The sequence below is a fragment of the Trematomus bernacchii genome, unplaced genomic scaffold (assembly GCF_902827165.1).
Source record: "Trematomus bernacchii unplaced genomic scaffold, fTreBer1.1, whole genome shotgun sequence".
NCBI classification, from domain to species: domain Eukaryota; kingdom Metazoa; phylum Chordata; class Actinopteri; order Perciformes; family Nototheniidae; genus Trematomus; species Trematomus bernacchii.
The window spans coordinates 10,673,517-10,686,381 of record NW_022987698.1 but is presented as its reverse complement, the minus strand read 5'-3'; the positions used below and the strand labels follow the sequence as shown (position 1 = coordinate 10,686,381).

At 42.0% G+C, this 12,865-nt stretch overlaps 1 protein-coding gene across 3 annotated transcripts in view; it reads right to left on the bottom strand.

Annotated features, from left to right (window-relative positions):
- nav1b (neuron navigator 1b) overlaps positions 1-12,492 on the bottom strand; it is a 54,448-nt gene extending 41,956 nt beyond the window's left edge. For all 3 annotated transcript variants that reach the window (XM_034138810.1, XM_034138811.1, XM_034138812.1), the window contains exons 1-3: positions 11,519-12,492; positions 5,370-5,472; positions 3,464-3,808 (exon numbers count right to left, since the gene is read on the bottom strand). In XM_034138810.1, coding sequence (XP_033994701.1) covers positions 3,464-3,808; positions 5,370-5,472; positions 11,519-12,245 — 1,175 coding nt within the window. In that variant the 5' untranslated portion in view covers positions 12,246-12,492. The remainder of the gene's footprint in view (positions 1-3,463; positions 3,809-5,369; positions 5,473-11,518) is intronic.
- Positions 12,493-12,865: the final 373 nt, after the last annotated feature.

The window sequence follows — 12,865 nt, the reverse complement described above, 5'->3', positions numbered from 1 at the left end:
ATATATCACCAACAGTATTATTAATTAGCAAGAAGTATCTTTCTACTAATTATAAATGGGGCTAATTTCAGATTAATGAAAGGCATAAATATGTTAAACTGAGGCTCCAGTGAAAGGGAACAGAAATTGCACCTCTCCTTACAGCCGATTACCAGCTGGTTTCCATGGTTACGCAAGAGGAGCCTGATCTATTTTCAAGGGCTGGTAGCTAATGGTTCTCAATGAGCCGAGCTGTGAGTGTGTGACAGGGGATGTACAGTAGCCTAGAAATGCAAATGAAACACAGAATTTGCAAGAGCCTACTGTAAGGAGAAAACTAGAGCAAGTGCCTGCTACAAAAACAGGATTAGCTAGTTATCTACACCAAAGGTTGTTACTGTATTTATGTATTCATTCTTGATATAGAGAACAGCATTCCAGTATTCCTGCAAGAAAAGCAAGGATACTTTGCAGTGAAATTAATCCAAACACAGGCAAGTAAACCATACAAATAAGAGGAGTTTTTCTACAGTGTTCCGAAAATAAGCATTCAACCTACTCAAGGTCATGGACCAAATAGCCCCTAGTGTGCTTTGGCAGCCACTACATCCTATAATTACTCTCGTGACATTACCATGTATGTATCCAAACACACCCATAGTCCCCTTGGTGTAAATGGTAATAAGCTAATGTGGGGGGCCCATGGCACCCATCATGATGCCTCACAATCACCTTGAAAACAGGTTAATGGACTAGGACAAATAAATGGCCGGTTGCACTGTATACTTAACTATAAATAAGAATGTGTGCTCTTGGAGTGCCAGGAAAAACGGGATAAACATAAGGCAATGCAGGCTTTCCAAAATGTAAGGTTAAAAAACCCTGACCAAGACCTACAATGGTCGACAAATAGGCACCAATTGCTCATTTCTTAGCTTGTACCAATGTTGTGAATAACTATTTGGGCGATGCCAAAACAAATGCCGATGTTTATCTGAGAAATGTCTGTCTTTCAGCCATTCATCATACTAACTTTCAATGAACACTTTATGAAACTTCATTGAATAAAATATTGTGACAATGACAAGCAACCATTTCTGAAAAAATAACTTTTACAAAAGCCCATGTATCATGCAATAACCTACAGTATTCAATGATAAGTATTTTAACCAACAGTACCAAGTCACATAAAAACAGATAATCGTCTAGTGCCATTGGCTCATCTCAGCTTATCTGCAGATGGGTCGATGACAGTAAATAAAGTGGACATTGGCCAATGCCTTGCATCCCCACTTTTAAATATGTATTCACTTGTTCCTTGTTCTATTATTTGGATCGCCTGGCTTGCATTCCTGTTTTAGGGATTGTTGATGTCATAACGCTGAGCATGATGGTGCATCTTTTAACATAGTTACATAAAATGATTAGCATCTTCAGTGCCAGTGGTGTTGCAAAGCAGAGGCGAGTCCCCAACTCACCTCTCACAATCATTTGAACCACCACATAAGTGCTGACGCAGCGAGGGACAGAATACAGGACAGATTTAAATGGATTTCGAGTGCACGGATGTTACTGTGAGGAATGGACCCAAAAGACATAATCCCCGATTAATCCTGACCTTATCTGCTGTCTGGTATTTTTCACTTTTCTCCTGACAAAATACCAAACCTTTTCACATGGAGCTTGTAGTTGTTTTTCATTTACTACAATACTTGCAAGACTTCTTTTTCACCATTCACAATAGCACTCCTATGATGCTGGTCTCATTCACCTCAGCTCCAAATTTGATGAAACTTGATTGACCCATTTCCTTTTTAGCTTTTTTCTTCTTTGCTCCAATTTTTACTCTAATCTAAATGTGTCTCATCTCTTTCCTTGTCCTTGCTGCAATCGGTAGTAAAAACGTGACCTGGCTAGAAGGGACTAGTGAGCGCTCCAGGGGCTGAGCTTAAATCCCACTGCATGTGCAACAGCGATAAAGCTGCTAAATCACACTGGAGAACTGTCCTGGATTCCTTCTCTCCCTGCCTCTCTCCCTCAGCTGTCGCCTCGGGAGAGGGAATTCAAGAAAGACCACAAGGGATGTGAAAGGAGGGAAGCAAGGGTGAAGGTCAAGAAGACGAAAAAAAGGTGAAGAAGGCGAAGTAGGAGAAAGAAAAGGAGAAACATGACAACACAAAGACTAGGAATACGAGGAGTGTAAAGAGATGAATGAGGTGAAAATAAAAAAGAATAAGCAGAGTGTGAAGAACATGAGGAAGACGAAAAGGCAAAGAATACAATGAGGAAGAGAAACTGTGAGAAGCAGCCTTCCTGTTAAAAAAAGGAAAGTATTACTATAGTAACTATTTGTTGCTTCACAATCGATGTGATGTGACTTCAAGATTCAGAAGCTCCACAGTTTATACCAGTGAGAGACGAGGGAGAATCTATTGTGACTCAGAGGACACCTGATGAGCTTTCAAGTCCTCAGTGAAAATACTTCTGAAGGCCTTCTCTCTCTCACTGTCAGCAAAAGAAAAAGTCTGACAATGTTATGGGCAAAAATCCTTAAACAGCGAGAAGAAAAAAGAGACTGCTGATGAAAGCTCTTTGATAGAAGTGCAAAAGATGAGATAACACAAAGCAGAAAGCCACGATGTCGGCATGAAAAGCTTACTTCATCCGACTTGTCTGCACAACTGTTGAATGATAAATAACCCTCTCCAATGAAAATCAAGTTTGAAACATTGTTAACGTGTCCATATTGATTTTCTTTATACTTCAAGGCATATCATACGTGAAAGAATAAGTCTATGATGGCTGCCTTGGAGCTGTAGTGCACCAATGACAGTCTAAAAACATGCCACATATGTCACATATTAAAGGAACCAATCAGGTCAACTTGTAGGATGCAGCATTCCATAATATTAGCGTAAACCACGGGTATCAGAGGAGGAGGAAAAATGGTGATGTTCCAGACAAACTTCAGAAAGAAAATTAAGGTTTGCAGCAGCCTTTTTCCAAAGCACTGTTTTTTACATGTTTACCCACAAGCAGAAGGGGTTTTGTCCTAAAATGATCGAGGTTCAACGCTTTTGTGTCATTATGTGAAACACATAAGTGTTTACAAGCTTAAATGTTTATCAACCAGCAAGTATTTGACTGCATGAAGGGATTTATTTCATGTAAAAACTTCACAATACATAATACTATAAAAGAGATGAGTTTAAAATCAAAGCTGGGATAGAAACTTTAAAATGCCTATATGCATCCTAATGGCAATGCAGCATGGAACAATGATCAGCATAACAGCAGGACACTAATAACCTTATTGCTTACTCTGAGTAAAATGTAATGCGACAACTTCTAACTGACCTTTTCAAAGTAACAAGGTGCAGACCTATAGGACAAACCGGCATGCAGTCTTCCACAGCCACTGATTTAATCATGTTGTCATGGTGACAAGAGGTGCAAACCCACGCTTATCTTCAGATACTCTTACCCATTAGCCAGGTTGTCGTCGTCATCCGGCAGGCTCTTTCCAAGGAGGTCGCTGTCACTCAGGTAACCAGACTTGAGGTCGTCCAACCCCTCGATGAGCTCGATGCGAGACGTGCTGTTGAGGCGGCTGGAGCAGCGGGCGGGCATCGTCTGCGCCGTGTACTGGGAGCAGCTCTTACTCCCCTGGTACCCCCCGCCCGTGGAGGAGGGGGCCTCTCCCGCTTGGAGACGAGGGCTGGACTGGCCGTGGCGCCAGGAGAGAGGCGAGGAGCGGTTGGACATGCTTGATATGCTGCGAGCGTTGGTCTCATCGCTGTCATAGCCCACATTACTGCTGTCCATACAGCTGGAGAGACATAGAGGGTCAGTGTACCTGAGGCATTTAGCTGACTATCTTCAGAAGTCCTTCAAAGAAACCCATAGTGGCATTGAGTCGCTGTTGACCCAGATACAGCAGTGGTGGCGTATCGTCTTCAGGGACTAAAGCTAGAAATGTGGCCTCTCAGGACCCGAAGACAACGAGAAGGATGGCCTGATAGCTCTGATTTTACAGAGCAACAAAGCTCCCCCTGTCTCCTTACGCAACACTTTCACAAAGACAGAGGGACCTGCTTTGCATGACCAAACCCAAAAACATGTACTTTACACTATTATTCTGAATGGAGTATATCAAAGATTCCTAGTCACTCCTGTAAGTGGGTCAGGGTAAGAAATGTCCTCCAAATGGCTGTGTCTGCAGGTTACATAACATATGAACCAATTCACCCAAATAAATATTGCAAAGGCTACGAGCATGGGAGTATTTTTATCCATTGTTGATGGATAATTTATCAATATGGAGGCTCACTGCTGCCAGTCCAGTACTGAAACTGAGTGAGAAGTCTTGCTTTTGACAATGAGTATGATTGTAGATAACTACTGTATAATAGTGGTGTGAATTACAAGAAGTCTTCTCAAGCATCCATAAACAAAACTGGCCAATGGCAAAATAATATAATTGCAACATTTCCCAGAGAAGATAATTGATGGAATGAATGAGGGATGAGCAATATATGGCTATATTTAGCTGATTGTAATGTTTTGTTTGTTGAGGCTTGAATTAATCAAGCCATTAATAAAGTGTTTATTCAAATAAATTACAACTCACTGAGTAATTACCCTTTTAGCAGACACAGAGCAACTTTAGAGTTTTATTCAATCATGTTTCTGGCGACCCAATAAATGCATCTTTATTTGAGTATTTTCTGGTTATGTAGGTAGGATTTTGGTTTGCTACAAATATTGAAGTTTTCAGCTGTTAATGTGTATGTGCAAAAAAGCAGTTTAGAGCTGTACAATTTTGGTTTTAATCCTCTATAATAATTCCGAATACATCCTGTTTTAAAACGAAATAATCAGTGCAGGTTTAAAGAGATAGAAACCAGACATATGTTTATGTTACATTCATGTTTCACAGGACATCCAAACATATGTCCAAATGAAACAACAAAGACCTGTCCTGCTCCACCACTGCCTTGTGTTGTGGTTGTTTCTCAAATTAATTCCTGGGCCTTTTGCCTATGAGAGCCAAACAGAGAGATTCCTAGAATGAAGTCCTGACCATGAAACAGAGCCGGGCTGTTTCAGAAGGATGGAAGCCAGATGTGCACAAGCATCCTTCCAAACAGCCACGGCACAACTGTTTACACATGATTGTGTCATGTATCGATCCAACAAACTGTCCAGTGCTTGTTTATATGAGTTGCTTTTCAGTTTAAACCAAAGAGAAAATAATTTGGCTCAGGGTTTTGAGATTTCATTAACAAAACATTTACCCTCATTTGTTTGTATGTGATATTAGCCAGAAGTGCAGGATACAGCATTAGGATACAATATCAAATCCTCAAAAGCAGATGTAGTGCTGTTACCTATGACTTAGCTGGGATCCCCGCAGACTCGTCATTGTATCCTCCAAATTCTGGCGAAGGTCAAGGACATTCTGCACGGTCCGCTTCCTCTGGGACTCGGGGTCTGTGGGTCAGTCATGCAGAACAAAAGGTTATGAAACATTTAGAGGGTCAAACTAAAACTCCGATTTTATCCTGCTCTCTGTGTTTGTGTTATAAGAGAGTTCATGCATGCACACCCTTCCTGCCTCCCCCTGCATTATTTGAGACTGATGTGACAAGTGTCTTCCGTGTAAGCACACAGCCAGCGTATGTTCACATCATTAGGCAGACAAATTTCACTCCATGGGCCCCCTCGCCACGGTAACCTCCGCTCCACCCCCCCCTTCTGCACTGACATGGTACATCCTGAAAATGAAATACTGAAAGGTTGCCTCACATTGCCCACCAGGGGGATGTATTCTGACATTCATGCAACACCAGGATCTCTTTCAAGGAGTTTTTTTCTCTCAAAGCTTCTGGTTTTGTTGTATTGAGCATTAACTCAGAGTCTTTCAGCTGAAGCTGTAGGGCTAACAACACGCTGAACTGCAGCCAGAAGGATTTCACTGCAGGTCAGCGTATTTGGACAAAGCTGCGTGTAATGTAAAGTGCGCAGTCAGTCGGTCATGACCATGTCAAATCAATATTACAGTGCAATTACGACTGTTGTTGTGTTAGCTGTAACAAATCAGAGAAACCACCCTGTCTCAGACCAAAATGAGATGGGGTTTTCCACTGCAGAGCGTGGAGGCTAAAAACCCTTGGGAAGAAAGAAATGAACATTCAATGCATTAACTGGAATAGCTGGAGGACAGGGGCGATGTCAGGGGAACACACGTCAAATAATGTGCTGCTCTCATAGAGACAAGTTCAACTACTTCAGCACTGTCACATGAAAACATTTACACAGTTCACACATTCAGAACACATCTATGAATGTCCTTTTTGTTAACAAGCACTGGAGATAGGAGTCCAAATCTGCAACCAAACTTGTTACTGTAGCACTTTTGATACATAAGGTAGTTTCAAAAGCATAAATTTCAAATACATTACATTTATGGCCTCAGTGAAAAAGCAATAAATAATCTTCTTGGCATTTGTGTACCGTTATTATTATTATTACAATAATAACCCACATCCATTCACTTCCACTGGCGATACGTTTTGTAATCATTTTCATTGGCTTTGGAAACCCTGAGAATTGTCTGCTTCCATATAAATCAATCAATGATAGTCATATTATAATGAAACACACCTAAAAGTGTATCTTATATTGAGCATTTTAAGTGAGATTTGGACACAAATTGATGCGTGACAGACTCAAATAAATTGTGTGGCTTGAATAACTTACACTGTTTAGTAGAATTGGTGAATTTGGATCTATCTTTTATCAATTATTAAGAACAAAACATTGTGGTTTTGAGTTGTATGTATATATGTATATAGTGCATCCACACTCTGTCTTCGTAATGCAATATCTGATGTTTGACTGAAAACAAAATAAAGACATTATCAGATAACATTTAGCTGTCACGTTGAGTATTCTCATATGTATTCTATGAAACATGGTCTCACCCAGAATATATTTAATTTATTTGAGATCATGAGAAGGGAGATATAGAATAACATCTAATAATTTCAAGGCAAACATACCAGAGTCAAAAAGTACTCCGTGACAGTCCTTGACTCTGTAAATCAATCTTTGGGTAACCTCACATGAACAAACGCTAACCACATGCTTATTCTGGCATAATGCTAATTTATTTAAGATGAATTCCTGGGAATAAGTTCAAGCTTGAATCCTGGACACAGAGAACACATGTGCATCACAGCTGTTTGGAGTGTGTGCATTGTGCACTGTGTCCCTGTGCAGTGACTGACAGTCGTCTGGCACTCTGCAATGCAGTGACGCCTCCAAGCAGGAACACTCGGACAGAATACTGAAGCAGATGTGGACCGGGAAAGACCGATGAATGATTCAACCACAGGAAGTGCTCAATATCGACACTGTGCCCAGGCAGATTAAAAGAAAACTAATTATAAAATACTGTTAACATGCCCTTTGTAATTAACCTTACAAAAACTGCAAAATTAACATTAGTGCCCTGATTAATTGAAACATTAGCCTCCACATTTCCATAAACAAACAAAACGATCAGTGAGGGTAACATAGTTGTATTGGCCTCTAGAGTTCATTTAAAGCCTGTTTTATTGTTGAGATTTCACAGGGAATCTAAAGCACTTGACAAGAATAAAGAGAGGTTGCTTCATGGCACAACACTAGAAGAGGATGTGTTTACTTTACCTCAAATAGACCTAGAGCTCAAGTGTTTAATGGCAGGTGACACAGTGAGAGATTTCCAATTGTGGCAATGTGCACCAAAAAAAAGGAAAAGAAAACACACACACAGATTTCAGAAAGAGGGAGATGTGGGAGGTTCCTTTTTTGATGGTCACATACTTTGTCCAGCTGTCACTCATTGGCTAGAACAATCTATTTTCCTATAAAATCTTAATACCAACGTCCCTACAAGCAGAAAAATGCAATTACGTTACAGCAAAATGATGTTCTGCCCATGAAACTTTTAAAACGTGTACTGTAGAAGCGGCAAAGAGAAAAACCTATTCAAAACAGAGCTAGCCTACGAGACTGTTTTCATGTTAAAAATATGAACTTTACCATTAGCGTACATTGAAAAGGAAACCATGTTTGACCCTTGCATGCATGTATAGCTTGAAATAATGCAATCTGTGACTATTTCATCACCCATATAGCATTTTACTGCTCCACTATGAATCTACATACAGTAGCTGTAGGCCAGCGCTACGTTGGAGATCTTGCATGACAGATCACATATAATTACAATGAAATTATGTTTGCTCAACCCCCTTTTTTTCCAGGAGTCCTGATGTCTGCATTACTCTAATCTTATCTAGAGTCGTAATGACCTGGAATGTACACGTTTTCATAGTCCATTCATCACTTTGAAAATATTTCCAAATGGTACATTTTCATTTATTACCCAGCTGACAACTGCTCTGTGTGAAGAGTTAGAAAATGGGAGCTAAACAGAAATTGCAATTATTTTGTGAGACTATCAAACCATAAAATAAAAGCATGACAATTCTATTTGATCAGGATGGAAATGTTTGATTAGTTTTGTTATCTTGTGATGAGGCAGTGATGATCAAGTACTGAATGTCAGCCACGGAGCACAAATCACTATTATAAATGAGCCTTATAACTGTGTTCACCATGTCTTGATGTCATGTTGGTAAACAAAGAGATCCTTTATGGTCCGAAATAAAAGTATCTATTCAGCAAGCTTATAATGAGATATACTGCAGAAGCACAGCATTGTATTAAGCATAAAGCTGGCCTTGACTGTAAAGCAGACTATTAATAGAAACATCTATTTACAGTAACAAGCTGTGAATGCAGAGTTAGGAAAAAAGTTCCAGTCAACAATGCAGAAAACAAGTCTTCAGTTAAAGTTTCCATTAATGCAACACATCATTATTGTAATTGAAGATATTTTTCTCCTAATTATAAACTTGTTGTGATAGTTTCCCGCCTTTCCATCAGCAGGTCTCCATTTGGTGGTGTTTTTACTTTATGAGCACAAAAGCACTGGACTCGTGTCAAAGGCCCGCATGGGATTATCATCTTAAATGATGATAAATAATTAATTTGAGGAATAATGACTTTCGATTGATTAGGGAAAAATCAGGGAGGTCAAAGTGTTACATTGAGGAGAGAAGATGTATCAGCCAGAGGCATTCTGCTGCAAATGTTATGCAAATAGGCTATTAAAGGAGACATGGGTGTGGTTCCCAATTCAACTGAGCTTTTAGGCCCCGCTCACACGGGACCGTTTGCGTTTATGCACAGTATGCGTATTCAAAAAAGTCTTCCGTTCACATGCATTTGTTTCATTTAACGTGTCTGTTCAAACGAGGCCGCTGGAAACGCTGTAGTACATATGCTGGGACTGTAAGTGGCGCTGTAACTTCCGCCAAAATACACCAAAAGCCGCGAAGAAGAGCAACCCGAGCAGCCCCGCTGCAATGTTGCCATGGCTACCCTTCTGTTTAAGCCCCGAAACTGAAACTGAAACTGAAAGAAACTGAAAGAAACCGAATCTGTGGATATTGCATCCCGACCAAGAAGCACGTCTCTGTGGAGAGGACGGCTCAGAAAGAGAGATATTCTCTACAAACACCGGGTGAGATCCTCCTTTGTCAATATAATGGATCAATGCATGAAATCTGACTCTGTTTATTTTGTTTAAGGAGTATATTGGGCGTTAACAATTCTGGTTTGCCTTTTATAATATTATTTCATTCAAGAACCCCTGGTGCGTTTAATTAACACAGCTATTTTTGATAGTTGCTACAGCAGTGAGCAGGAGAGGTGGGGAGAGGCGGGGCTATCGCTATTTTTTCAGGAAATATTCGTATAGAGGTGATTACACGGACTCGGTTGACCCCCCAGAGCGTTTCGTTTGCAAATCTATCCACCTTGGGACCCGTTATTGTTTGTGGGGTCAGTTTCTATCGGCCTCGTGTAAATAATAGGGCTATACGCACGCGAAACTATGCAGATACAAGCAGTTTTCTCCTCGTGTAAACGGCGCCTTAGACATTTGTGTGATTTTAAAGTAATGATGCAAAGCAGCTATTCTTGTTATTGTTTACAGTTCATAGCTGACTTAAGTGTGACCAACATGAGTGATAGATGTCCATGTAAGGCTAATGAGGCATGGATAACAGATTAAATCACCACAGATGTGTTCATTAAGATGCAGAAGTGAACATGCTTTCCTGATGATTTGGAAGCAAGGGAATACAAATAATTGAAGAGTGCATGAAATGCTTGTCTGTATATGACATGCTTGAACCAGATTTGTGCATGACAAGATTTTAGGAATACGAATGAATGCAACGACGTTATGTGTACGATATATGCGCTGTAGTATTATTGTTCTTTAAATTAGAGGACCTTGTGTCAGTAGTGTAATCTGGAACCATAACACTGACACTAAAAGCCTTTTCACAGTATTATGCATTAAAGAGGGTAATGTTTCTTTCTTTATAGCTTTTGAAATGGCAACTAGATTTGAGTGTCTGATCTGTAAAAAAAACTACAAAATACTATTTAAAAAAACAAACAAAAACCCACGTACACTAGATTCTAATTATAATGGATTGTTCCATGTACGTTTCCACAGACAAAGACACTTTTTCTGGAATACAGGTCTATATCAGACACATACTAAACCTGCAATTAAACAAGGAGCCAGCTTTGAAATGCAAAAATCAAACAAATCAACAAAGAAGATGAAGTCATCATAATTATAACCCCCTATAATATGATCAATACCCCTATTGTTCATGGAGCCCTTTTATTGATGAACCTGACCTACACCACCAGGGAGAAAGCCATTTTCTCTGCCATTTGCACCGCTGTAGTAAACAGGGTGTAAACCATCTGTCAGAGCTCTACAGATGAATGGAGCTGGGAGGAGGCTAAATGTGTCTGTGTGCCGAAAATGAATTCAATATGGCATGCCTTCTTTTCCCATCTCTCTTTTGATGGAAGTGTACGTGGAGCAGGGGATGGACCCTCGAGTGCATCGGCACATGTTGCAGCAAACAAGAGCTTTATTAAGGGGATCAGTGTGCTGGTAATAACCGCCAACCCCTCTGGCTTATTTCATGCAATCAGCCGGCAAAGCAATATAAGCTTGCCTCTTTCACAATATCAATGGCAGCAAGCCCCAGCCACCTGAGCGACATGCTGGAAGAACAGGAACAATAGAGCTATGGCTTTGGCATTTTCACATAAAGCTAAATGGTTAATCAAATACCAAACTGATGCAGCATGAAATAAGAGGAGCAAGCTTTGCCAGCACAAGAGGGATGTCTTCCATTTGTTCTCATTCGGAGAGCTTCATTTAATCCGTTTAGGAGCAGTGTTGGTCTGCAGCAGCAAGCAGGTGCCGTGTGCTATCTAAGGGGGCGTGCTGCCGACAAGCACTGAGAAATCTTGAAAGCCACATGGCCGCCACACGTACTGTAGGGACTCTGGAGTGTTGGCGTTATCAACACTGCTTTGCTGTACTCACCTAAAATCTGACTGAAGAGCAGCTGCTCCAGGTCGCCCAGCACTGTCACCACCAGTTCTGGGTCCACCTTCAGGAAGTTCTTGTCTCCACCTTCCTCCCCATGGCCTTTGGACCCAGACTCCCCCCCGGCTCCAGCTCCCTGCTTCTTGGCCTTGGCCTTGCTGGAGAGGATCTCGTCATCTGACTTCCCATCCTCAGGTGCCTTGCTCAGGGGCTTCACCTCAGCGTAAGGGGCACGCGGTATGCGGCTCTGCTTGTTCAGAGCAGATGGAGCAGCCAGAGGGCTGAAGGGCTTAGGTTTGCCCTGGAACAGTGAGTGCTCAGATTTGGAAAGGTTTCTTGAGAGAGGGGCACCCCCTCCGGCACTGCTGCCCCCCCCTGCTGTCTTTGGCTTGCCCATCTTGCTCTGCCCTGCTCCGGTCTTGGCCATGTCATCACACCACTTGGGCTCATAGAGGTGCAACTTCTTCTCAGCATCAGTGAGGACCGCCAGGTTTGTCATAGACCTCTGCTTCCGGAGACTGGAGGGCAGTGGTATCCTGCCGTCAGAGCTCCCCGCGCGGTAAACCTTCAGCTCACCCCTCTGGGAGCTCTGGGGTACTCCGGACTTTGCTCTCTTAGCAGCCATACCAACTCCTTTGCCATCTGCTTGGCCGTATGCCTTTGTGCTATCCGTCCTTTCCATCTTCAAATCTCCTTCTCTGCCTCTCACACTATTTCCAAGCATGCCTCCTGCATGAGACCATATAGAGAAGCATCAGCAAGGGAGAAAAAAAAGGCTTCCGTATCAGCTCCTTCCTTGTGCAAAAGCATACATAAAAAAACCTCTACAGGCAATCCTGCAGCCTTCCTCTCTTCCCTCTGTCTCCTTCTCTCCCTCTTTCCTCCTGACAGGCTGCTGCAGTTGCAGCTGTTGCAGTGCTGCCCAGGCACTCCCTTTCTCTCTCCTTTCCTTCCGTCCTTCTTTCCTCCGATTTTTTCCACACTCCTCCCTTCAGCACACCCTCCTGCCGCTGAAGCGCGCAGCAGCGGAATGACAGCGGCAGCAGACGCAACAGCGCTCCCTCCTCCCCCTGCTTTCTGCTGCCTCTCCCTTGCCTCCTCCTCCTCCTCCTCCTCCTCCTTCCCTCCCATCCTCCCTCCCATCCTCCCTCCTCCTTCACTCGTTTTTTCTTCATTTAAAAAGATGCTTTGCTGTGTCTCAGCAGAATATATGAAATGCGAGAAAGCGTTGAGAAACGATCATCCGTGGCTTTGAAAAACCCAGCAACATTCTCCTCTCACACACCATGTTTTCTCAGCATCTCCTCTGGTTCCTTTGTTCTCCCCCTCCCCCTCCCTCACCTC